The 25,720-nt window shown below is 39.0% G+C and overlaps 1 protein-coding gene across 24 annotated transcripts in view; it reads left to right on the forward strand.

The window, feature by feature from the left end:
• LOC134208741 (sorbin and SH3 domain-containing protein 1) overlaps positions 1-25,720 on the forward strand; it is a 453,188-nt gene that overhangs the window by 420,047 nt on the left and 7,421 nt on the right. For all 24 annotated transcript variants that reach the window (XM_062684620.1, XM_062684623.1, XM_062684619.1 and 21 more), the window contains 4 exons: positions 20,090-20,429; positions 20,493-20,607; positions 20,672-20,881; positions 20,946-21,154. In XM_062684620.1, coding sequence (XP_062540604.1) covers positions 20,090-20,429; positions 20,493-20,607; positions 20,672-20,881; positions 20,946-21,154 — 874 coding nt within the window. The remainder of the gene's footprint in view (positions 1-20,089; positions 20,430-20,492; positions 20,608-20,671; positions 20,882-20,945; positions 21,155-25,720) is intronic.

The following is a 25,720-nucleotide window of genomic DNA, read 5'->3' on the forward strand; positions in this document are numbered from 1 at the left end:
GTGAGACGTCTCAGTGAGAAGTAAAAAGTGAGAAATTATTAGTGAGAAGTGGGACGTTTCACTTCTCACAAATCTTTTCTCATTTCTCACTATGAAAAGTGAGTAGTGCGAAGTGAGGAGTGAGACGTCTTACTACTCACTTTTCACAGTGAGAAAAGAGAAATGAAAAATTATTAGTGTGAAGTGAGAAATGAGACGTCTCTCTACTCATTTCACACTTCTCACTTTTCACAGATAGAAGTGAGAAGTGAAAAATGATTGATGCGATGTGAGAAAAATACGTCTCACATCTCACTTCTCATTTCTCTCTTGTCACTGTGAAAAGTGAGACATCTCTCTTCTCATTTCTGAATTTTCACTTTTCAAGTGAGAAGTGAGAAATGAATCATTTCTCACTTCTAAATTTTCACTGTAAAAAGTGAATATTGCGAAATAAGAAGTGAGACTTTTACTCATTTTTCACAGTGAGATGTGAAAAGTGGAAAGTGAGACGTTTCACTTTCCACAGCGATTTTATAAGATTTTGCTGCTTAAAATATCATATACTTGTGCAATAGGAATAGAAATTGTAATGCATTTTTTTCAAATGGCATTTTTTCAATGTTACGGACGTAGGCCATTTTGAAATATTGAGCTAGAAATAACCTATTTGGCCAAATAACATATTCGGCCGAATGACCTACTTGGCCAAATAACCTATTCGACCAAATGACCTATTCGGCCAAATGATTGGTTTCGGTCTAATGGTTTGTTCGGCCTAGTTGCTTTCGGCCAAATGGCTTTCGGCTTTCGACAGAGAAAAAGATAAGGTATTTTAGTGATACTTTACCAATGTTGATGCAACTCTCATCCTCTATTTGGTGTAATGACAGGTCAACAAAATGATAGACTATATGGGTTGCTGCGTTAAATACGTAGATTGTGTAGAAATAACACTTCTGCAACTATAGAAACACCCACGATTATCGGAACTTTAACCCTACATGGTAGCATAGAAAGATTATTTAAAAAAATAAAGAAAATAAATAATACTTTATAGCACTCTGTTGGACGATATGCAAGATTTTATTGCTTGAATATTTTCCAAATGTGTGCATGTGACCTTGATAGAAGTGAGTAGAAATATTTATGAGCAAACATGTATCTCATTTATTAATTTGTACAGAATTTTGAGAATATGATTTATTATTTATATTGTAGATCTGAATTTTGATCGTGTTATGTTTTGGACACAGAACGATTGCACGATCAAAAAGTTTGGTTCTGCTTTGTGCAGGTGAATAAAGTAGAAAATAAAGCCTTCAGTTTGTGTTTGTTCGTGCGCGATCAAAGAAGTGTAAAGAATTCATATTTGTATGCTTAATTTAAATTTGATAACTGTCAAATGAGATGGAAATTGGGATTAAGATGAATATGGGAACAGTTCTTCTTCTTATTATTATTGGCATTACAATCCCAAACTGGGACAGAGCCGCCTCACAGCTTAGTGTTCATTAAGCACTTCCACAGTTTTTAACTGCGAGGTTTCTAAGCCAAGTTACCATTTTTGCATTCGTATATCATGAGGCTAACACGATGATACTTTTATTGCCAGGGAAGTCGAGACAATTTCCAATCCGAAAATTGCCTAGACCGGCACCGGGAATCGAACCCAGCCACCCTCAGCATGGTCTTGCTTTGTAGCCGCGTGTCTTACCGTACGGCTAAGGAGGGCCCCTATGGGAACAGTTACTTAATGGTAAATCGTTGGTAAGGCTTAATACTCATTTTTCCTGGAGCCAGATTTCATTATTAATAAAACTGTTCCAAGTATGAGCACAGCCAGATAAGCGTGCGGTCTTTTAATAAGACAAGAGTGATTTTTTTTTCAACTGAAAGATATAAACATACATAATTTGTCCCAAAAAATTACCAGAAGTGTTCAGAAGTGTTCATCATCGACAACTTCTCATTTCCAAAAGTTAGGAAACATCAGAAAATGTCAAATCTCTCACTTTATAAATAATCTCTGGGTCAAAATAGACTCCAATGCACTATAAGGAATTTATGTATTAAAACCATTTCATTCTATCAATTATCCATCAAATAGATTACAATGGTTCAATGGTTCAACCATTCGCTATGCATTAGCATTAGCATTAGCATTGAGCAATTCGCACAAATTCGTAGGTGGTACAAGCCAAGACTATTGTATGAGAGTAGCATCACTTTCGTCCGTTACCACAGATATTGATTTGGGACTAATCACTATCTCTTAGATGGAAGCAATGCACTATCCGATAGTCGAGATCTGTCCTGGCCACGTCCTTGCGAATGCTGAGGAAGGGGAAGGATGGTTAGTTGGACACCTACTTAAGAAAGATGCAGAGAACTCTACGACCTCTCATAGGTGCCACGGGAGATTTTGGGATTGTGTGAAAGGTTATAACAGTAGGAATCGTTTTGGTAGAACGTGAAACACAGAAAGAACTAAGATTTACAAAGTAGGAAAGGGACGAGCCTGGAATTGAACCCACGACCTCCTGCTTATAAGGCAGAAGCGGTAGCAACTAGACCACCGAGCTCGTCATGGTTCAACCATTCGCTATGCGTTCCAATATTCAAAGAGAAAATCAATATTACATTTATAAAGAATTGATCACATACACCCAAGGAATAAATCTTACAATTGTTGTATCAAAACTTGGCATATACAATTTTGCAAGGTTTCAATACAAGAAATGTAATCTATTTAAGCAAATACTGTATTATAATAATACAAAATTGATAGATTTCAATACAATGGTAGTATTCGAATCTTCCGAAACGGTTTATGTCAAAATTTTATACAGTTTCTGTAAGGATTATTATCCTGCAGAACTGTTTTAAAATATGTTATCCGCTGCGCTGGTTGGGTGAGAAGTGTTTGACGACATCGACCCTTAGTGGAAGTGGACATAACGCAAAAGTGCAATACCGACACTATGATTAACTCGTCACTTTTGTGGCCACAAGTACGCCATCAACACTCTCATTAAACTTATTATCTGCACTACGGTATTGACACGGTTGACGTCTTGCCTCACATTCCTCGAAATTATCTTTTCCACCCTTTAATGTGTAGACTCAGTGCTCACCGCTTGGTAATGAAGCAACTGCGATTGCGGAAGCACTTTCTTACCAATATGTCGCCCAGCCTGGTTGGAACAAATGGCCGTTAGTAAATCGTGCATGTAAGCGAGCCCCATTATCTTCCAAGTTCAGTTATTTGCTCTTCTTATCCAATTTGCAACACGTCGTCTAGTGCGCGACGCGTCTTCGTCAGCCACAGCGATAAGGTTTCTTCTTCGGCAAGGTTGACGTCTCTGGCTGGTAATAATGGAATCGAAACTTGCCGTAGGTGGTTGGTTAATTGGTTTAACGGAACACCCGTCAGCAATGCAATTTCGTCTTCCGAAGGAACCTTATGATTGAATATTTATTTATACGCCCGCTGACCATATCGGCACAGACGGTGAAGAAACCGTTAAACCTAACCTCAACCTCACTGGTCTTGACTTTGAAGCTTTACGTTCCAAATAGATCTTAATCAGTTTTTTCTTTAAACTTAGCGTTGACAACTCAGGTCAGCTTCCGTGGCAGTAAAGTTTTTGGCATGTAACTGCATTTATTTTTCAAATTGTATGGTTAGTGCAAAATTATAACCGAAATGATGATACTCAATTGGATGTGCATCGATCTCAGCATCTTCGGATTGACACTCTGCCACCTTTTATCGCAATGCCATCTGAAGACCTTGGTTAAATGGAAATTTAACTTACGTAACAAATAAGTTGCTACTCTATAAATATGACTCTGGGTAAAGGTTACGCGAGTACGAAATGGACAACGGCATCGAGGGTGTGCTTTACCGTGCTCGGTTGCTGCACTGCGGATGGCCGATTCTCTACCCTATCTGTTCGTGCGATGACCCCCGATCCGGTCAGTCGGTCAGTTAGTGCAGCGCGCTGTGAACACATAACTATCGTGCTTCGCTGACTTTTATGAACATGGTTGGAAAGCATTTCGCGGGAGGTTGTGTGGGATTAGTGGAGTTTTTGTGGTTGTATCTGGTTTGCGATTTTAAAACAGGAAAACCATGTGGGATCAAATATTTTGAGCCTGGTCGAGATTGGAAGCAAATCGATGGTAGTTTTGTCGCAAAAACTTATACGGTTTTACGTTCAAATATATGATGCATCGAAACGAAAATTAAGCGTGCCGCAATAATTCAAATATACGAGCTGATGTCTACACAGAACATAGTGATCAAGAATTTTTATTTAAAAATGTTTAAAATATTAAACCAAAACATTAAAACTGTAGGGTAAAATTCATCAGAAACTAGAAGGTGGTTAGATATTCCAGAAAAGGATCGAAAAATCAAATGAATTGCACCATAAATGAAACATTATAATCAAAAACTTTTATTTCATTGATAAAATCCTGAAAAACCATCGAAAAGGTTCCGTTTATTGTCTTCTTTTTTGTGACAAACTCTCGGAGGTACAAAAAATTAATTGAAAAAATTGATGTCATAATTTTAGATCGAAAGCTGACATGCATCAGTCATGAATCGCCTGAGGGCTATGCGAGTAAAAGAGGAACTATGAACCAGGTTCCTACTTCGTACCAGCAAAGCCGCATTGAACGAGCGATGAACAAGAGTGAAAGTTTAATCACTTTTGCCCATATGAACGGTGCAGTTGTTCATAGACTACAGATTGATACATAATGAGGCAAATGACGACGAAGCGAACGACACAAACGGCCACAACAGCGAATACGAGTAGTTGCACTATGCTAAGGTCTCCCGCTGAAAGACCCGCTTTGGCGGGGTCCGAATTTGGTACGGATGGATTTCATAACCGTCCCGTCATGAAAGGGAATTGGCTCTGTCGGTCTCTCAATGAAATGTGATGATGGAAGCCATAGGTTGTAGGAAGATTAAATCAAAACAGAAGGATGAAACCAGTAGTACTGCACCTGTTGGCAAGCCATATATTATTTGCAGTAAAAATTAAACTTGATAGCCGGGTACCGTCAGCTGGGGAGGGGTTTAGCACGACCGTTGAAACTTTACTTTCCACATTTTTGGGGAACGGATTCTTTCTAATACCTTTTGTACTCATAACAGTTTCAACACTGTCAAAAACTCGTTGATCGAGATTTCATTATGTATCATACTACTTAAGCTCTAAAATAATAAACAAATTGCTTATATGCGCTTCTGAAATTGTAATATGATTTGATAAATTTAGGAAATATTTTATTTTCGATTATACTCATACGACGACGGAAACATGTTAAAATTATCGAATTGAATTGGGCCAAAAAAAAGTTTAGAATAAAATGTTAATAGAGCAGTTTTTTTTGCGAAATTTGTAAAAGACAGTTTTGTATATGCCAAGTTTTTAATATACATATTTTGCAGATAAGGTGTAGATGTATAAATATATCAATTAACTATAAATGATGGCAAGAGTATTAGATTGAAAGACAGCTCTATGTTCCAATTGGTACACAGAGATGCAAAAAAAAAAAAAAATAATCTTGTAAATGAGGAATAAGACAAGTAGTAATTATTGCATGTGAAAGTACCAGCAAACCCACATTAAGAAGGTGATTCGTTGAATTGTACAGATTTTCCGCACCGCAAGAGCCGTGTCACACTTCGCCGCCTAGGCATGATGCACTCTCACTGTATGCTTCAAGACGATGTTTATTTGTCCAATCATCGAACCGTGTAATTATGAACGCGTGTAAAAATAATCAAAGCGCATTGCTGACAATACGTACTTAGCCGGTGAAGCTCAAGAAATAACTACCGCATCCATCAGGACTGCTTTCAATCAACATCGCTGGAGGCGATACCGACGTCGGTACAAATAAACATTTATACATTATGCATCGCAATCATGCAAACATGCGATATGAGTTGCGAGGATGTTAATTACTGTGGAGGTTGTCTTTTTTCTCCACCAGAATCATCTTTCATCATTAATGTGCGTTGCGATGCAGTAACAATGTTGCAGCCCTGATTGAAAAATCAGAGAAGACACTCTATGAAGGCATTGCTAAGGTAAATCAGTAATACCTGCGATATGCTACACATAAAAAATAAAACACCTAAAAAACAATTAAAGAACTCAACTTTGAGTACGAAGTTTTAATATTCAAAAGTAGGTTGTTTTCTCACTCTGTCTCATTAATGATATTTACTTCCTAGTGCATTGGGGCTCATTTCGACCCAAGCAAACCCAAAACAACGCTGTAACTTTGTAACTTTGTAAAAAATCTGAAAAATTCTGACTTTTCCTAACTTTCGGAAACTAAGATTCCTTGAGAAATCAGCTTGCAGCGACATCTAGGAGAGGAGCCACAAAAAAGTGACACATTGTGCATTTGGGTCCATTTGGACCCAAGATTTCATCACGTTCACAAAAACTCAAATTTCAACCAATTTTCGATCTTTAGGCACCAAACGAAAGCTGTAGGTTCCTAGAACAAGATCATGGAGAGATTCATCTAAATTGGTCACTCTAGTCCCCGGAGAATCCAGAACTTCCGTAAAATGGACAATTCCAAAAGTTCATTCCAGAGCTTCGCGATTTTTTGATAACCATTCAGTCTGGCAAATTGTGGGTACAATCAATAGTAAAAGTCTTCTGTGACCCCCAAATGCCCCAGAAACGGTCCTCCGGAAGATCCGGAATATCCGGAATGGCCAATTTTAAAAGATAATCCCAGAGCTTCGCGATTTTTTCGTAACCATTCATTCTGGCAAATTGTGGGTGCAATCAATAGTTAAAGCCTTCTGTGAGCTACAAATGTCCCAGAAACGGTCCTCCGGAAAATCCGGAACATCCGTAAAATGGCCATTCAAAAGTTAATCCCAGAGCTCCGCGATTTTTTGGTAACCATTCATTCTGGCAAATTGTTGGTGCAATCAAAAGTTAAAGTCTTCAGTAACCCCCAAATGTCCCAGAAACGGTGCTCCGGAAAATCCAGAACATTCGTAAAAGGGGCCAATTCCAAAAGTTCATCCCAGAACTTCGCGAATTTTGGTAACCATTCATTCTGGCGTATTGTGAGTGCAATCAATAGTTAAAGTCTTCTGTGGTCTACAAATGTCGCAGAAACAATCCTTTGGAAGATCTGGAACGTCCGTAAAAGTGGACAATTCCAAAACTTCTGCACAGCGATTTTTTTCGCTTCTTTTCATTCTGGCAAGTTAAAAGGGAAAGTCTTCTGTGACTTCCAAGTGCTTAAGAGACGGTTCTCCAGGAGATCTGGTTCATTCGCAAAAGTGATCAATTCCAAAAGTTTATATCAGAGCATCGCGATTTTTTCGTAACCACCTATCCTGGCGAATTGTGTTCGAAATCAATAATAAAAGTCTTCGGTACTGTACGGTAATGGTACTCCGGAAGATCCGGAACATCCGTGAAAGCAGTAAATTCTAAAAAGAATTTACGGAGGAACTTCCGCATTCATACTTTCTTGAAATTTTCTGGAGGAATTCCCGGAGGAGCTTTCGGAAGAAGTTCAGTGTAGGTCCCGGAGCAGCTCCCCGAGGAATTACTTGATAAACTTCTGGAGGGATTGGCGGAGGAACTCTCTGAACTCTCAGCAGAACTTCTAGAGGAATGCCTTTAGGAACTTTCCAAAGGGTTACTTGATGAACTTCCGAAAGGATTACCGAAGGACCTTGTAGGCGAACTTCCGGAGGAAGTTTTTGAAGAACTTCCAGAGAAGCTTCGGAGGAATTCAAAGAGGAACGCCGCCACGCAGCCGTCACTGGCTAATGATGATCTGTTACGCTAACTGTTGGATTTGGCCTCTTTTACGGATGTTCCGGATTTTACGAAGGAATTTTTATTATTGATAAGAAAATTATTTTTATTTTTTTTAATTATAAGGTTTTCGGCCCTAGACCGGTTCACCTCATAAAGGATAAGAAAATTATTTTGAGTTATCAGTGGAATGTCTTTACTTGTCATCAGACGAGTTTGTACAATTCCATTCAGTTCCACCACTTGGTTGTACCTTCGACAGATACGTTTTCGACTTTAACATTAAGGCCGTCTTCAATGTGACTCGATTTTTGTTATTGTCATTGCATATCACGGAGGATTTTCGATATTGATTGCATACATAATTCACCCATATGAATGAAAGCGAAAATTAGCAAAGCTGTGGGATGAAATTTTGGAATTGATCATTTTCACTGATATTTCTGATCTCCCGGAAGACGGTTTTGTGGACATTCAGACGTCATAGAAAATTCCAACTATTGATTGCACAATAGAGTGCTTCAAATTTTGACTTTTTTGCTCCCCTATGCTTAAACGATGGCATTTGCCATTTTAATAATCGTCCTAAATTTTTAGCTAATTTGGATGTAATTTGACTGATCACAAGCAGTTTGGAACTTACTAGAAATGAAAATTACTAGGAAAACAGTAACTTTTGTGAAAAACTGTTCCCCATCATTGCCCATTAAGCTCTAACCAACCAAATTACATCCAAATCAGCTGAAAATTTGGGAGGACTATTAAAATAGCAAAAACAATCGTTTAAGGATAGGGGAGCGAAAAAGTCAAAATTTGAATCACTCTGTAAATAAATAAAATGTGAAGTTCTGGTATAAACTTCAGGAATTAATAATTTTAGCGGATGTCCCAAATTTTTCGGAGAACCGGAGCCGTTGACAATGTTTTCTAAAAAATCGAATGTGATGAACTTTTGGTAGGTCACTGAGGACTTTCACTATTTACTTCACATATAATATACCGTTACTACATGAATGCTAACAAAAAGGTTCAGCTCTGGAATCAACTTTTAGGATTAAACTATTTTACGGATGTTTCGGACCGTATTGTGGTCATTTCGGGTCACAATAGACTTTCGCTATTGATTGCATAATCAATTCGCTGATATAAAAGTTTCGAAAATTTGCTTTGAGATGAACTTTCGGAATGGGACACTTTTACGGATGTTTCGGATTTCCCGAAAGCCTTTTGTGGTCATCTCAGAAGACTTAAACAATTTATTGTGTAGGGGAACTGTTCCGTTTTCCATCTCACTGAACATATATTCATCTTATCGCAAAACAAATAAAGACAGCACCAATCTCGTCGCTTCTTTTTGCTAACACGCGTGCTCACTGGTGAAAAAAAAATCACAAAAATAAGAAACAAACCAAATTCCTTTTCATTGCTTTGTTTTTGATGGGATGGAAATAGGAGCTTCGGGATGAAGTGCCGAACCGTTCCCCTACACAATTTGCCCATATGGATGGTTACGAATAAAATAGCAATGCTTTGGGAGTATATTTAAAAAAAACCAACGGTATTACTAAGACTAATTAAAAAAGGAGAAAATATTTTTTGTATATAAAGAAAAAACATTGTTGACGTAAACACCGAAATTGCATCGGAAAGAGACAAAAAAAACATCTTATTTTTGAAAATTTATACACAGAGTTTTTGACAAAGTTTTTTTTGTGTACCGGCTTGCAAATGTTTTGGATTAATAACCAAAAAAAAACGTATAGTGGTGCATTTTACCCAACCGGCGCATTTCATACGTACTTCGGCATCAATCGCTACCAGCCCTGCGTAGACCCTCTTTCAAGAAGGCTTTAAGCCTCCTTTTCAGAAGCTCGGAAGCTTTTTTTCAAAAAGCTCGGAAGCCTCCTTTCAAGATGCAAAGGAAGCCTCCTTTTAAGTGGCTCAAAAACCGCCATTCAAAAGTCTTGAAAGCCTCTTTACAAAAAGCTCCGAAGCCTCTTTTCAAAAGGCGTGGAAACCTACTTTGAAGAGATTCGGAAACTCCTTTCAAGAGGTTTGGAAGCCTCCCTTCAAAGGGCTCAGAATTATTCTTTCAAGTGGCTTGGAAGCCTACTTTCAAGAGACTCAGAACCTAGAAAATTGACACGGTGCTCCCCTGACCGTTATTAACAAAAAAAATCTCCATCAAAACTAATACATGGAGAAAAGGGCGTACAAACGTGTAACATATTTTCAGTGTACGGTCGGATATGTGTTTTGGTCGAAAATGTTATTTGTTCGAAAATATAATCAGGCCGAACGGGTATTAGGGTCGAGAAGATCATTTTGCTGAACAGGCCACTTAACAGGGAATTCAATCGAAAGGAATACCAAAGGTCATACGGTCGAAAATGTTATTTTGTCGAACAAATCATATCCGAGCAGGGCCTTTTGGTCAAAAAGTCCAACTGACGGAAGGGTTCATACAGACGAAAATATCTTTTTTTTTTCAAACGGATGATTTGGCCGAAAACGGATGATTCAACGCAAGTCCTTAAAGAATTCGTTTTACCATCTTCTCCCTTACCCGATCAATAAATTTATAACAAGAGAATGTTATTTATTTCAGAATATTGTAACAAAACGTGTTATAAATTTGGCTGGTTAGTAGTTAAAAAAAAAACAAAAAATTGTACTTGTCATAAGACGAGTTTGTGCAATCCCATTGAATTCCGCCACTTAATTGTATCTTGACAGATACGTATTTCGACCTCAACAGTAAGGCCGTCTTCAGTGTCTCGTGCTTGACTCGACTTGTCGACAAGTCGAGTCAAGTACGAGACACTGAAGATTGACTCGTCTTATGACAAGTGAAGACATTCCACTAAAAAGCTCAAAATAATTTTCTTAAAAAAAAATTGTATCAAAAATCCATCAGGGCGTAACACAATTGAAACAGAGGTTGATACCTTTACATCAACATTATACCAAACGCTGATATAGTTATTCGGTACAAAAATCTACTTTCAAGGTAATTGCCTTCATCACGGATAAAAATCTGGTATGCAACAACGACGAATTTCCATCCATAATGTAGACCAGCGTTTCTTCTTAAGAAGTACCCCTTCGAAATTTTGCATTAATTTAGGTACCTAATATTTTTTGCTGTAAATGAACACTCATAAGATAGGGTGAACTGGGGTAAAAAGCACCCCCGGGGCAAAATGATCTTTTGATGTATATGGCGGTGTTCCAGACCTATTTTTGAGAATGATCACTGTTGGATTGGTAGTTCTCGATCCGAACTACATGCTATGTATTAAAAATTCTGGAAAAACTGTCGAAAATATCCTCAAAAATCCCAAAGGGTCATTTAGCTCCGTAGGTGCAAATTTCCCCGGATTCCTCTATATGATAAATGAACCTGAAAACTTCATGAAGTGGGCTCAAATTATCATTATTCCGTGCAACTGTTTAATTCACATTAAGTTTATACATCAAGCTTCTTACAGGGCTTTTATGACTATTGGAGGCTTCCGAACCTCTCAAAAGGAGGCTTCCGAGTCTGTTTGTAGTGGGCTCCCGCGCCTCTTGAAAGCAGGCTTCCGAGCCCCTTGAAGGGTGTTTTCCGATCCTCTTGGAAGGCGTCATGGAAAGGACGTCTCTGAGCCTATAAGACCTCTGTCCTTTCAAATAGTTTTGGCTTGGTTGTTCCGGAAGCATAATTGCCCACCTCCCAACTAACAATTTTGGTGCTAAAAGCTTCAACTTCTAGCCTTTGGCTGTATAATATTTGAATAAAAGCAGCCAATGCTGAATAAAAGAAAAGTTTCCGCAAATAATCCATTAAACTTCCACTCGACTATTACCCAAATATCTATCAGCTAGTCAATTTGTACCGAATATATTTCATCTTTTATCGTTTATGCAGCTTTCATATATTCATAAAACAGCTCTGTCTGAATTAGCAACAAAGCTCATCGGTTAAGAGCTCCTGTATGTAATTGAGTTGCTTGTTAGCAACTTCCCATATTACGGTGAGTAGCATTCACAATGATAACGTTTTCGCTGTTGTTATAGCACTAAGAATATAGCGTAATGGCGCTATAAATGAACTAACGAAGCTTTTAGGCAACTTCTGTATCTTTGAAGATTACACAACGTTTAACCTTCTGTCTGTGCTCAAAAAAACTTACGTTGTCTGTGCTCTGGGGTCAAATTGACCCCAAATTGAAATTGCTATAACTTTTTTAATGTTTGGCCAATTTTGGATTTTTTGGGCTGTTTCGAAAGATAATTTAATCATCTTTCAGGTCGTTGCCAAATATTGACTATAGGTGGGCGGGTACATCGCGGGGAGGGGTTTTAGTGAACAAGGGTACAAAACAGTGATTTTTCATGTTTATTTTACTTATATCCGAAAATCCTATCCATTTTAAACTGCAACTTTTTTAAAAAGGCTATGCAGGAAGGCATGTGCTTTGGCATGAGGCGTTGATAAGTTTAGAAATCGGCCGCCAGGTTTTGGTATATTTGAATTCATTATTTTAGACTACTCAAGATATTCCGATATATAGAATTCTCCTCAGTGTAAATATTCTTATCGCACAAATTAAAAAATGGGAAGAAGTGCTCATTATATTATCCTCATCCTGAACAATGTTGCCGAATGCAACTTGGGTGTAGGTATGAGGGATCTCAAGCTGAAGCAATATTGCATATATGCAAGAATATTGCAAGTACACTAGCGCCGCCTATTTGTAAATTTCCTTATTATTTATTTCGTCACATGACAGTCTATTCCCACCAGACGAACTTTGTTACAGACGTCATCTTTACAAATTTCAAAATTGTGCGATAAGAATATTTACAATGAAGAAAATTCCATATATCGGAGTTACTTGAGTAGTCTGAAATAATGAATTCAAATATACCGCCACCTAGCGACCAAGCGCTAAACTAATCAATGCCTCATGCCAAAGCAGACGCCTTCCTGCATAACCTTTTTGAAAAGGTGCAGTTCAAAATGGGTAGGATTTTCAAATATATGTGAAATAAGCATGAAAAATCACTGTTTTGTACCCTTTTTTACGAAAACCCCTCCCCGCGATGTACCCGCCCACCTATAGTCAATCTTTGGTAACGACCTGAAAGATGATTAAATTATCTTTCGAAACAGCCCAAAAAATCTAAAATTGGCCAAACATTAAAAAAGTTATAGCAATTTCAATTTGGGGTCAATTTGACCCCAGAGCACAGACAACGTAAGTTTTTTGAAAAAAGGACACTGTAGCGCATATTTTCAAGATTTTTCAAGCACCTAGGAGACAGATCTCGGCGAGTTTTACCAAACTACCAAAAATTAGGAGAATCAGTTTGGAAACTAAAAGAATGGCAGCCACTCAAAGTGGCCTGGGGTCATATTGACCCCAGAGCACAGACAAAAGGTTAAGTAAACCTTATACTGCTTCTTTTAATAGCTTCCCAACTAACATTTAATGTCAATGTAAATGTTATCTCAACTCGTTTATACGGCTTTAAGCTGAATATGTGTGCTATACTTATGATCATGAACTACTATTCAAGTCCTTTACCAGCAAATCTGGCGAATCTATTCAGCTGTTTTTGACGTGCCTGCACAACTACTTTACAGCATGTTACACATTTTTTTCTCAATCTTTACTAAACCATTTAGTAATATAATTCGCTTCAATGGCGCTTATTCAGATTTTTTTAATCTGTTAAATAAGTTTTATACAGCCACTGAATTTAATTTGATTAAATATTATTTGAGAGGAGAGTAAATTTCGGAGTTTATTTGATGTTTTTTTTTTGTGAAAACTGCAATATCAATTTTGTTGCTACCTAGATTCGAACTCCTGATCTCCTGATTCAATGGCCGCTGCTCTGTCATCGCCTTCACTTTAACATATGTAAATAACAAAAAAAAAATAAGGATGTGCTTCTTCGCATACCCTATAGGTTATTCTGCTAACGCTATTTTCGGATTCATGCTGTATAAACGTTAGAAAGAGGTCTACATGCTGCTTTTAGCACATAAGCTTAAAAATTATGCTTTCAGCATTATTTCAACCATTATTCAAACATTTATCAGCATATTCTGTTGGCTAACTTTTTTGCATCATCAATCGCTGAAATTGTTTTTAGGCAACATTTTCTCGATCTGTATAGATGCTACTCTGCTGCTAATCGTTTAACAGTAGCCGTCAACAGAAATATCGCTTCTAAATGGCTTGTTTTCTTATACTATCTGCTAGCATTAATGACAGCGCTTTGTCAGTTGCTATAAGAGCAGGTGAAAACCTTTGTAGCTGCCTTACAGAAATCAATAGCTCATACACAGCTCCGGCAACAAAAATCAAATGTAAACATTGCGGTTTTGACGTTCCATACTGATAAGCTAGTAAAAGAAGCAGTATAAGGTTTACTTAAACGTTGTGTAATCTTCAAAGATACAGAAGTTGCCTAAAAGCTTCGTTAGTTCATTTATAGCGCCATTACGCTATATTCTTAGTGCTATAACAACAGCGAAAACGTTATCATTGTGAATGCTACTCACCGTAATATGGGAAGTTGCTAACAAGCAACTCAATTACATACAGGAGCTCTTAACCGATGAGCTTTGTTGCTAATTCAGACAGAGCTGTTTTATGAATATATGAAAGCTGCATAAACGATAAAAGATGAAATATATTCGGTACAAATTGACTAGCTGATAGATATTTGGGTAATAGTCGAGTGGAAGTTTAATGGATTATTTGCGGAAGCTTTTCTTTTATTCAGCATTGGCTGCTTTTATTCAAATATTATACAGCCAAAGGCTAGAAGTTGAAGCTTTTAGCACCAAAATTGTTAGTTGGGTTATCAGTATGGAACGTCAAAACCGCAATGTTTACATTTGATTTTTGTTGCCGGAGCTGTGTATGAGCTATTGATTTCTGTAAGGCAGCTACAAAGGTTTTCACCTGCTCTTATAGCAACTGACAAAGCGCTGTCATTAATGCTAGCAGATAGTATAAGAAAACAAGACATTTAGAAACGATATTACTGTTGACGGCTACTGTTAAACGATTAGCAGCAGAGTAGCATCTATACAGATCGAGAAAATGTTGCCTAAAAACAATTTCAGCGATTGATGATGCAAAAAGTTAGCCAACAGAATATGCTGATAGATGTTTGAATAATGGTTGAAATAATGCTGAAAGCATAATTTTAAGCTTATGTGCTAAAAGCAGCATGTAGACCTCTTTCTAACGTTTATACAGCATGAATCCGAAAATAGCGTTAGCAGAATAACCTATAGGGTATGCGAAGAAGCACATCCTTATTTTTTTTTTTGTTATTTACATATGTCAAAGTGAAGGCGATGACAGAGCAGCGGCCATTGAATCAGGAGATCAGGAGTTCGAATCTAGGTAGCAACAAAATTGATATTGCAGTTTTCACAAAAAAAAAACATCAAATAAACTCCGAAATTTACTCTCCTCTCAAATAGTATTGAATTAAATTGAATTCAGTGGCTGTCTAAAACTTATTTAACAGATTAAAAAAATCTGAATAAGCGCCATTGAAGCGAATTATATTACTAAATGGTTTAGTAAAGATTGAGAAAAAATGTGTAACATGCTGTAAAGTAGTTGTGCAGGCACGTCAAAAACAGCTGAATAGATTCGCCAGATTTGCTGGTAAAGGACTTGAATAGAAGTTCTTGATCATAAGTATAGCACACATATTCAGCTTGAAGCCGTATAAACGAGTTGAGATAACATTTACATTGACATTAAATGTTAGTTGGGCTATCATTATTTTCGAAACTATGCTTAAATGACATTGCTTTGAAAGCCAAATTCGATGCAAGACATAAAGCAGTTGAATGCACACTTTTGAAACTCGTTTGAAATTTGGCTCCCACTCATCTTGCGAATCGTTAAACACGTTGCTCCCCTGACCGTTATTAACAAAAAAAATCTCCATCAAAACTAATACATGGAGAAAAGGGCGTAGCTCCAAAACGGGCCCTACGATTTTTTTTTTCAAATTTCGTCCAAGGATGCAGTATAGCCCCAGAATTCAGCTGGATTTTTGATACATTTTTTTTTAAGAAAATTATTTTGAGCTTTTTAGTGGAATGTCTTCACTTGTCATAAGACGAGTTTGTACAATCCACAAGTCGAGTCAAGTACGAGACACTGAAGACGGCCTTACTGTTGAGGTCGAAATACGTATCTGTCAAGATACAATTAAGTGGTGGAATTCAATGGGATTGTACAAACTCGTCTTATGACAAGTACAATTTTTTTGTTTTTTAACTACTAACCAGCCAAATTTATAACACGTTTTGTTACAATATTATTCTGAAATAAATAACATTCCCTTGTTATAAGTTTATTGATTGGGTAAGGGAGAAGATGGTAAAACGAATTCTTTAAGGACTTGCGTTGAATTCCCAAACGAGTTTTTCGGCCAAATCATCCGTTTGAAAAAAAAAGATATTTTCGTCTGTATGAACCCTTCCGTCAGTTGGACTTTTTGACCAAATGGCCCTGCTCGGATATGATTTGTTCGACCAAATAACATTTTCGACCGTATGACCTTTGGTATCCCTTTCGATCGAATTCCCTGTTAAGTGGCCTGTTCAGCAAAATGATCTTCTCGACCCTAATACCCGTTCGGCCTGATTATATTTTCGAACAAATAACATTTTCGACCAAAACACATATCCGACCGTACACTGAAAATATGTTACACGTTTGTACAATGTTCATTTTCAGATGAATTGAAAAACTACGTTGTGCAACCATAAATAGAGGTTAAGGATGTGAAATGTGGAAACAAATATTTTTTCTTCGTAAATAAATAATTATGTTATTTAAATTAGCAGCTTGCAAGTGCTTTATTAGTATCATCGATTTGTAATTTACTTTTGTTAAGCGATAAAAAGTACACGAGACGCATTTGCTATTCCATAAATATTTCACGTGTTTTTCATTTCGTTTCTTCATTGAATTCTATAACATTGAACCGTTCAGTTTTGGACGTATGGAACTGGATTTACATGTTACATTGGCATGCTTGTCAAGTAGTGAAAATACACGTTTAAAAATAGTAGCATGAACGTGTAGTCTGTTTTCATATATGATTTGTTCTCCCCTCTGTTAAGCTGTATGACACGTATGACCAAAGCTGACCAACAAGTTACTAAAAAACATCAGAAACAAACATACGCTTGCATTTTCCTTGATCTGATTTTGAAAAGTCGAAATATGCGTGCAACTAATAGCATTGGTGATGTTAAAAACCCGAACTCGAAAGCAGTGCTCCGGATTTTTCCAGAAAAAATGTAACCCTACTTTTTTCATGAAGAATCTTGGAGTTAGATATGTCGCATACTACGTTCTTTCAAAAAACCGGATTGAAGTGTTTCACAGGGTTTCCGGAATCGGTTGCGAGTGTTCTGGGATATTTCCTATGAATCCAGAGGGGTCAAAATTGATAGTAGAACTCTAAAGCTAGTTTCTGTTTGTCTTTTGCAAAAAAAATGCCGAAGATTGATATGACTTATGAGTCATGATACTTTTGAAGGTTTTCTGATATATGTATGTTTCTAGCCAGAGCTCCTGATTCAGTTCCAGTGTGCCCAAAACTGGTCACCATGCTTCCAAATTCTTTCAGAGGCATCGCAACTATGTTTTCTCCACGGTACGGGTATGGAAAGACGATATTGATACGAATAACAAACAAAACACATAAGAATGTCCTAAATGGCCTCCACAGACCCACTGAGATTTTGTATAAATTCTGAACCAGTGAACCGATTGATCCTCTAAAGCAATTACTTCATGGTTTATGCCTGAAAATATCAAAAAAATCGGTTAACAATTGAATGAGTCAAAGCAAAACTATTAGCAAAATTTGATTCCGTAAAAGTGGTTTGATATGCAAAGGTCAACGAAGAAGGCATATCAAAAATCAGAGTCCTAATAATAGTAACCAAAAATTATCAAATAAAAAAATAATGTTCTCTTTAGGTCGTTTTTTTTTAGGTTTTAGTCGTAGTTTAGGTCGGTACATTGTTTTAAGTGCCATCCAGACTACGAGCTATATCACTTGATATAGAGTAGCTTGGCATGAAATTTCACAAATCTATTTTTTACTGAAAATAATGCATATGATGTCTCATGTCAAGATTCTCTATATCGAGTAGTATATCACCAGTCTGAACGTAGTCTTAGTCTGGATGACACATTACATGTTATTTTTATAAGTCAATAGTATATCTGAAACGTAGTTGAAATGTAGAGACATTGAAGTAGAAGTCAAACTTATTTTGACTGAAACACGAGTAACTCATTGATTCACTCAAATTACTTTGTGAAGCAACCACATGAATACAATTCAAATACACGTTGAAGCCAATTTGTATTTGATTGCAATCGTTCGATAAATGACCAGCTAACGAGTTCCAATCTAATTGATCACCCTTCCAAGTTGCGAAACTAATTTTCAATTCAAACCACCCAACTGACATCAAGTGCTCAAGAGAAACTAAATCGAAGAAAACAAAACTGATTCGAATCGACACAATCCGACTATGTAAAACTTATCGATTAGTCCACTTTCTGGCTTTAATATTTATTGCTGTCTTCCATCGCTAGCCACAGTGTTCATTAGTACGCTAGGCATAATGCACGTTAGGCATAAAACTTATTGTTTTAGGTTTGGTGATTGTCTGACACTTTATGTACTCGATCGCAAACAGATAAATCGCCTTTTATAATGGGAAATTTAGTAAATTTGTTACATCAAACATGTCGTAGACATGCATATCATATTGTTGCCTAATGACCAATGTGCATCTTTATGTCTAAAACTATACACTTAATATCTATTATGTCAGATGTATTTATATCCAACGTCGCTCACCTCTCCCTCGGCGAACAAAACAAGTGCTCTCAAGTGCATGGGAAATTGCAATAACTTCGCAACGAGCGGAGAAATCGACCCTAACCCCTTGCCGTATCTGCCCTTCCACCGGTTCCGTTCCCTTCCATTCAAAAAAAAAAGTTTCGCAACTTGGCGACAGATCATTATAGTTTCGTGAGCACCATTTCACCGATTCCGATTTGTGCCGGTGGTTACGGTAATGTGTGAGGCAGGTACCTTCGTAGGAGCACTAATTGAAATTCACTTCACAATTTGAAGCATATCTTTCACCCGGCTTCGAACCAAGTCATCCGGATGCTATCGACTATCAATGACGGCAGTCACATGACAATGATGAAGCTTTACAGCAAAATAAATGTACCAGAAAAATTGGCGTTGAACTAATAATGATCCATTTAGTGGGGATCAGTGATAAAGTTTTTCCCGTATTTAGCTAACTCAGAAGCAAATTAGTGCAGTTTTATTGAAACTCTACTGCTTGGATTTTAACTTTACTTGATTTATGATTTCGTTGTTTTTGTTTCAATTTTGCGAAATAAGTCTTGATACATTTATGAAGTACAGTACACATTAAAGAACGCATGATACCATGGGACGTTTATATTTTGGTCAATTGTGATTTCAGGAAATTGAAAAGATAATTCAACCGCGCGCGTTTGATGAAAATGAACACATCTACGCTGTATGCGCACGTGTGGTGCGTGAAATCTGCAGTACTTAATTATATGAAACGAACTGAGTTTTAGGATTGTAAGTCCTCCAAACCTTGGTCCAAACTATTCATTTTTAGTGTGAGAGTAAACCATTAAATGTTACTGATTCTAGGTTTTAGCTCATGAGTCCATAATAACCATAAATAAAGCTCTAATTCTTTATTTCCAAATTTTGTGATTTTCCAGCTGTGATGACTTGTCCGTAAATTTTTATTTGCGAATTTGATTAACATAGAAGATTTTTTTATTTATAATAGAGCAGATGACCCAATTTCAATTAAGTTTGGCTTCATATTACTATCTTAAAATGGATGTAACGATCATAAACATATTCGATCGCGTCATCTGACCGTAGCTCGGAAATCCAAGGTTATCTTATAATGATTTATTTATCCATAGTTAAAGAGGGATCTTCATCTAAATTAGAGAATCGATTTCGATTTTCAATGAATGAACCTTTTGAACTACTCTTAGATTTCTTAGTTTACCTAATCTTATTTGGTAATAAAGATGTCAGAAATTATTCTTGATTAAATTTGCAAGCAGCTACCTTCTCATATCATTGATGTCTCCAATTAACCTCATCCATGTCTTTTCTCTAACTTTCCTCTCCACCAGAGTCTCCCCGTCGCTACATCGAGAGCGATGTCAACATCCACTACAAGACGCCCATCCGGTACGAGTACAAGGATGCCATCCCGGACGATGAGCTGGCGTACCGGCAGGCCGAACACATGCGCCGCGTCTACCAGGAGGAACGACGCCGCAAGTACATGCACGAGCTCGAAGATCTGCACAACCGACGGCACACGGACAACTTCACACCCTCGCAGAAGTCACCGATCCCGCTGAATCGCTACGAAGACTTCGAAGCGGACCTCTCACCGAAACCGGCCGGAAACGTGCTACCGCGAACCATCGCCCGAGCGCTGTACAACTTCCAGGGTCAGTCTGTCAGGTTCGTATTCTAAGGGGAGGTATTTACTAGGCGAGCAACTAACTGGTCGATTGACGCTTTCAGGGAATTGTCCTTCAAAAAGGGTGACATCATCTACCTGCGGAGACAAGTAGACAAGAACTGGTACGAAGGGGAACACAACGCCATGATTGGACTCTTGCCTGCCAACTACATTGAAGTGAGTGATCGCATGATCTTAGTTGAATTTCGAAATGCTCCTTAACCTCGTATTTAAATTATAGATCCTCCCACGGGAAGGTGCCAAACCCCTACCGAAGAAACCACAGCGCGAAGGGAAAGCCCGAGCCAAGTTCAACTTCACCGCACAAACGTCGGTCGAGCTGTCGCTGATGAAAGGTGAACTGGTCACACTGACCAGACGGGTGGACGAAAATTGGTTCGAAGGCCGAATCGGTAACAAGAAAGGAATTTTCCCCGTTTCGTATGTTGAGGTGGGGATTCTTTGAATATTTGAGCCGGCCTTTTTATCAATCGTCACGTTGTACGTTTTTACAGGTCCTGACCGACATTGGTGGCGAAGAGAGCTACGAAATCGAACCGATCGTGAAACCGAATCTACAAACGATACAAACGCATACGCTGACGACAGGTGGATATGACGGTGGCTTGAGCAATGGAAGGGCTTCCCCTGGAATCATTCGTGAAACGAAGACGGTTCAAAAGACGGAAGTGTTACACGTGGACACCACGAACGAACCGATTTCGTAAGTCTAATGATTTTTTCTCCTCTAGTACACTGGGCTGAAGTTCTAAACGTGTTTGATGGCACACATCCCTAACTTCGTTCAAGCAATGTTTTTGCCTTTCTCGTATACTCCAAAACCAAAACGATCGCTCCAAAACCAAACTTTTGATAGAAGGCTCGGAGACCCATAGTGTTATACATCGATGGACTCAGCTCGAAGAACTGAGATGATGTCTGTTGTGTGTATGTATGGATGTGTGTGTATGTGTGTATGTGTACAACATTTTGTAGACACACTTTTTGAAACTTATCATTGACCGAACTACTCGCAACAATTTCCATTCGTTATGGAAGGTTGTATGACATTAGCCAGAAAGTCATTTGCCAGAATTCTTCTTGTCAGAATCAATTTGCCAGAATGGACCATTCCCCAGAAAGCCGTTTGCCAGAATGCACCATTCCCCAGAAAGCCATTCGCCAGAGTGCACCATTCCCCAGAATTTGTCATCTCCTATTTGACATGCACGCGTTTGCCCAGTTTGCGCAATAATTTATAACGCCATGAACTAACGGGAGGGGGGCGGATGGTTGGCATTCAGCAAGGGACATTTTCCATGTTTTTTGTTCTTGTTTTCTAGTGAGGAATATAATAGTCTCTATAGGTCTATAATAGAATTTAAAAGACGTAATTCTTTCGAAGAAAACATATATAAGCCGGGTATAGCTGCTTATCCGGATTAAGGCAATGGCGGTTGTGATCCCTTCTTTCAAATAGGTGTTTGCCCAGATTAAGGCAATGGGGGAATTCATCCCTTTTTAAAAAAAAATAGGCGCTTGCCCGGATTAAAGTAATAGTGGAAATGAAGCCTCCTTCAAAAGAAGGCTTTTTCCCGGATTAAGGCAATAGTGTATGTAATTCCTTGTTTAAAAGTAGGTACTTCCCCGGATTAAGGCCATGGTGAATAAGAACACTTCTTAAAAAGCAGGCGCTAGCCCGGATTGACGCTATGACGGATAAAATTCATTCTTTAAAAGGAGGTGCTTGCCCGGATTAAGGCAATGGTGGACGTGATCCCTTCTTTAAAAACAGACGTTTGCCACAAATGAAGCAATGGTGGGTGTGATCCCTTCTTTAAAAGTAGGCACTTGCCCGGATTAAGACAATGGTGGATGTAATTTATTCTTTAAAAGGAGGCGCTTGCCCGGATTAAGGCAATGGTGGTGTGTGATCCCTTCTTTAAAAGAAGGCGCTTGCCCGGATTAAGGCAATGGTGAATGAGATCACTTCTTTAAAAATAGGCGTTTGCCGGGATTAAATCAATGGTGGATATGATTCAAAAGAAGGCGCTTGCCCGGATTAAGGCAATTTACTTACTTACTTACGGATCCTGTACACCTCCGGTGGTGCAAAGGGCCGACTTGAAAGATCTCCATCCTGAGCGTTGCCCGGCTATCCCTTTAACCTGTTGCCAGGTTAGATTTCGGTCGACTTCTTTTATTTCTTTATTGAGGCTTCGCCGCCATGAGCCTCTGGGTCTGCCTCTGCTGCGATGTCCCGCTGGGTTCCAGTCTAATGCTTGTTTACAGATTTCGTTTCCGCCCTACATAGAATGTGGCCGACCCAGCCCCACTTCCGATCCCGAATTTCTGTTGCTATCGGCCTCTGGTGACAACGACGATGGAGCTCATTGTTTGAGATCCAGTTGTGAGGCCACCAGGCCCGAATTATATACCGCAGGCATCTGTTAATGAACACCTGCAGCCGTTGAGTGTTCTCCACTGATACACACCATGTTTCGCTAGCGTATAACAGCACAGATTTCACGTTAGAGTTGAAAATTCGTATTTTGGTGCGTTCACTTATCTGCCTGTTTTTCCAGATATTTCTTAAACTCGCAAAGGCAGCCCTTGCTTTCTTGATCCGTGCGCCTATGTCGATCTTGGTACCGCCGTCCGACGCCATTTGGCTACCAAGACATTGGAAGCTTTCAACATTCTCCACTGGTTGCCCGGCTACTGTGAGACTGGAAGGAGTCGCCGTGTTTACATCCAACGATTTGGTTTTGTTGACGTTGATGACTAAACCTGCCGAAGAGGAGCGCTCGGCAAGGTCGTTGAGCTTACTCTGCATATCAGAGCGCCGTTGCGCGAGGAGTGCAACGTCATCAGCCAATTCGAAGTCGTTTAGATGCTCCATGGTTATAGGCTGCCATAACAGCCCGCGGTTTGGTTCACGGTCAATCGCACCTACCAGAATCTCATCGATTACGATGAGGAACAGTAACGGTGATAGGATACATCCTTGCCTCACACCAGCTATGACCCGGATAGGGTCGGACAGGACCCCATTGTGCAGCACTCTACACGAAAAGGCCTCGTACTGTGCTTCGATGAGGCCGATGATTTTCTCAGGAGCTCCCTTGCGTCTCAGGGCGCCCCACATATTCTCGTGATTGAGACGGTCGAAAGCTTTTTCGTAGTCAATGAATACCAAGTAAAGGGACTCTTGGAATTCGTTGACCTGCTCCAGAATAATGCGGAGCGTGACAATATGGTCCACAGGATTTCCCGGCACGGAATCCGGCCTGCTGGCTTCGGAGTGTCGCATCGATCTTCTCCTGAGTTCGGGCTAGGAAAAATTTGCATAGAATTTTGTGAACGGTACACAGCAACATCGTGCCTCGCCAGTTATCGCATACAGTCAGGTCATCCTTTTTGGGCACCTTCACTAAGATACCTTGCATCCAGTTGACCAGGAAGTTGCGGTATCCCAGATATTATGAAACAAACGATGCAGTAGTTGAGCGGATGGCATGAGGTCAGCTTTGAGAATCTCGGCTGGGGCTTTGTTTGATTTCATGCTTTGGATGGCTGTTTGAATCTCTAGCAGTGATGGAGCTTCGGACGCGTGTTATACGTCGCATCCTAGGCAGATCATGCTGAGGTGGTGTTGGCTTGGCTGGCACTTGAAAAAGTTTTTCGAAGTGCTCGAACCAGCGTATCAGCTGGTTAGTTGGATCGGTCAATAACTGACGATTCGCGTCTTCCACAGGCATCGTTGCATTCATCTTCGCCCCGCTTAAGCGTCGTGAGATATCGTAGAGGAGGCGAATGTCCCCGGTTGCGGCGGCTCTCTCTCCTTCGTCGGCCAGAGAGTCTGCCCACGCTCGCTTGTCCCGTCGACATGAGCGTTTTACTTCCTTCTCAAGAGCCGCGTATCGTTGGCGGGCTAGAACTTTGGCTCCTCTGGTTTTTGATCGCTCTATCGCGGCTTTGGCTTCTCTTCGCTCCTCTATCTTCCTCCAGGTCTCATCGGTGATCCATTGTTTTCTCTGGGTGCGTAGTTCGCCCAGATTGTTCTCGCTGGTGGCAATGAAGGCATTCTTGATGGCGGTCCATTGGTCTTACACGCTGCCACCTTCCGGAATATCTGCAGCACGCGTCTCCAGTTCTTCAACGAAGGACCGTTTCACCGTGGCATCTTCCAGTCGGCGTGTGTTGAATCGTCGTCCAACTCTTTCCTCCTGCCGACGAATCCGCGCAATGCGCAGGCGTGTTTCGCCGATGAGGAGGTGATGATCAGACGCGATATCGGCACTACGTTTATTCCGTACATCAAGAAGGCTCCGTTTCCATTTTCGGCTGATGCAGATGTGGTCGATTTGAAGGCAATGGTGGATGTGATTCCTTCTTTAAAAATATACGTTTGCCAGGAAACAGCAATGGTGGGTATGATCCTTTCTTTGAAAGTAGGCGTTTGCCGGGATTAATATAATGGAAGATGTGATTCTTTCTTTAAAAATAGGCGCTTGTCTGGATTAAGGCAATGGTAGATGAAATTCCTTTTTAAAAAGTAGGCGTTTGCCCGGATTAAAGCAATGTCGGATGTGATCCCTTCTTTAAAAATAGGCGTTTGCAAGGATTAAAGCAATGGTGGAAATGATCCCTTCTACCAAATAAGGCACTTCCCGGATTAAGATAATGGTGGATGTAATTCCTTCTTTAAAAGTAGGTGCTTGCCCAGATTAAGACAATGGTGTATGTAATTGCTTCATTAAAAGTAGGAGCTTGCCTGGGTTAAGGCATTGGTGAATGTAGATATAGAATCGTAGATATGATTCAATTTTTTAAATGAAGTCTGCGTCTGGAATAAGGCGAAGAAATACACTGCTAATAATATTTAAATGATAAATGTGTCGCCGTTATAATTTTTTGCAATAGCTCCACCCTAATATAATCGATATAGAACCATACAAAAATTAAATAATTGCTGATTTCAGACCACACATAAAGTGTATTTGGACATATCTTTTATTAGTAGTTCATCAGTAGTAGTTCATATATCATAAGTTAAATCTATGTTTTTGCCAATAAAAATGTGTAGATTTTTGGTAGTGTATGATATCCATTCCTTAACAGTTTCTTTGGCATTAGGCAAATATGAATGTATTTTTTGATAAATAGTATCCATCTTTCTAAAAATTATCTAATATGTTAAATAATCCCTTTCATGAAAATTGATCATACCGAGAATCCTTTCATTAGTTAATAATGCGAAATCTCCGTTATCCAAAATTACCTTCTT

This window comes from Armigeres subalbatus, chromosome 2, assembly GCF_024139115.2.
Source record: "Armigeres subalbatus isolate Guangzhou_Male chromosome 2, GZ_Asu_2, whole genome shotgun sequence".
NCBI classification, from domain to species: Eukaryota; Metazoa; Arthropoda; class Insecta; order Diptera; family Culicidae; genus Armigeres; species Armigeres subalbatus.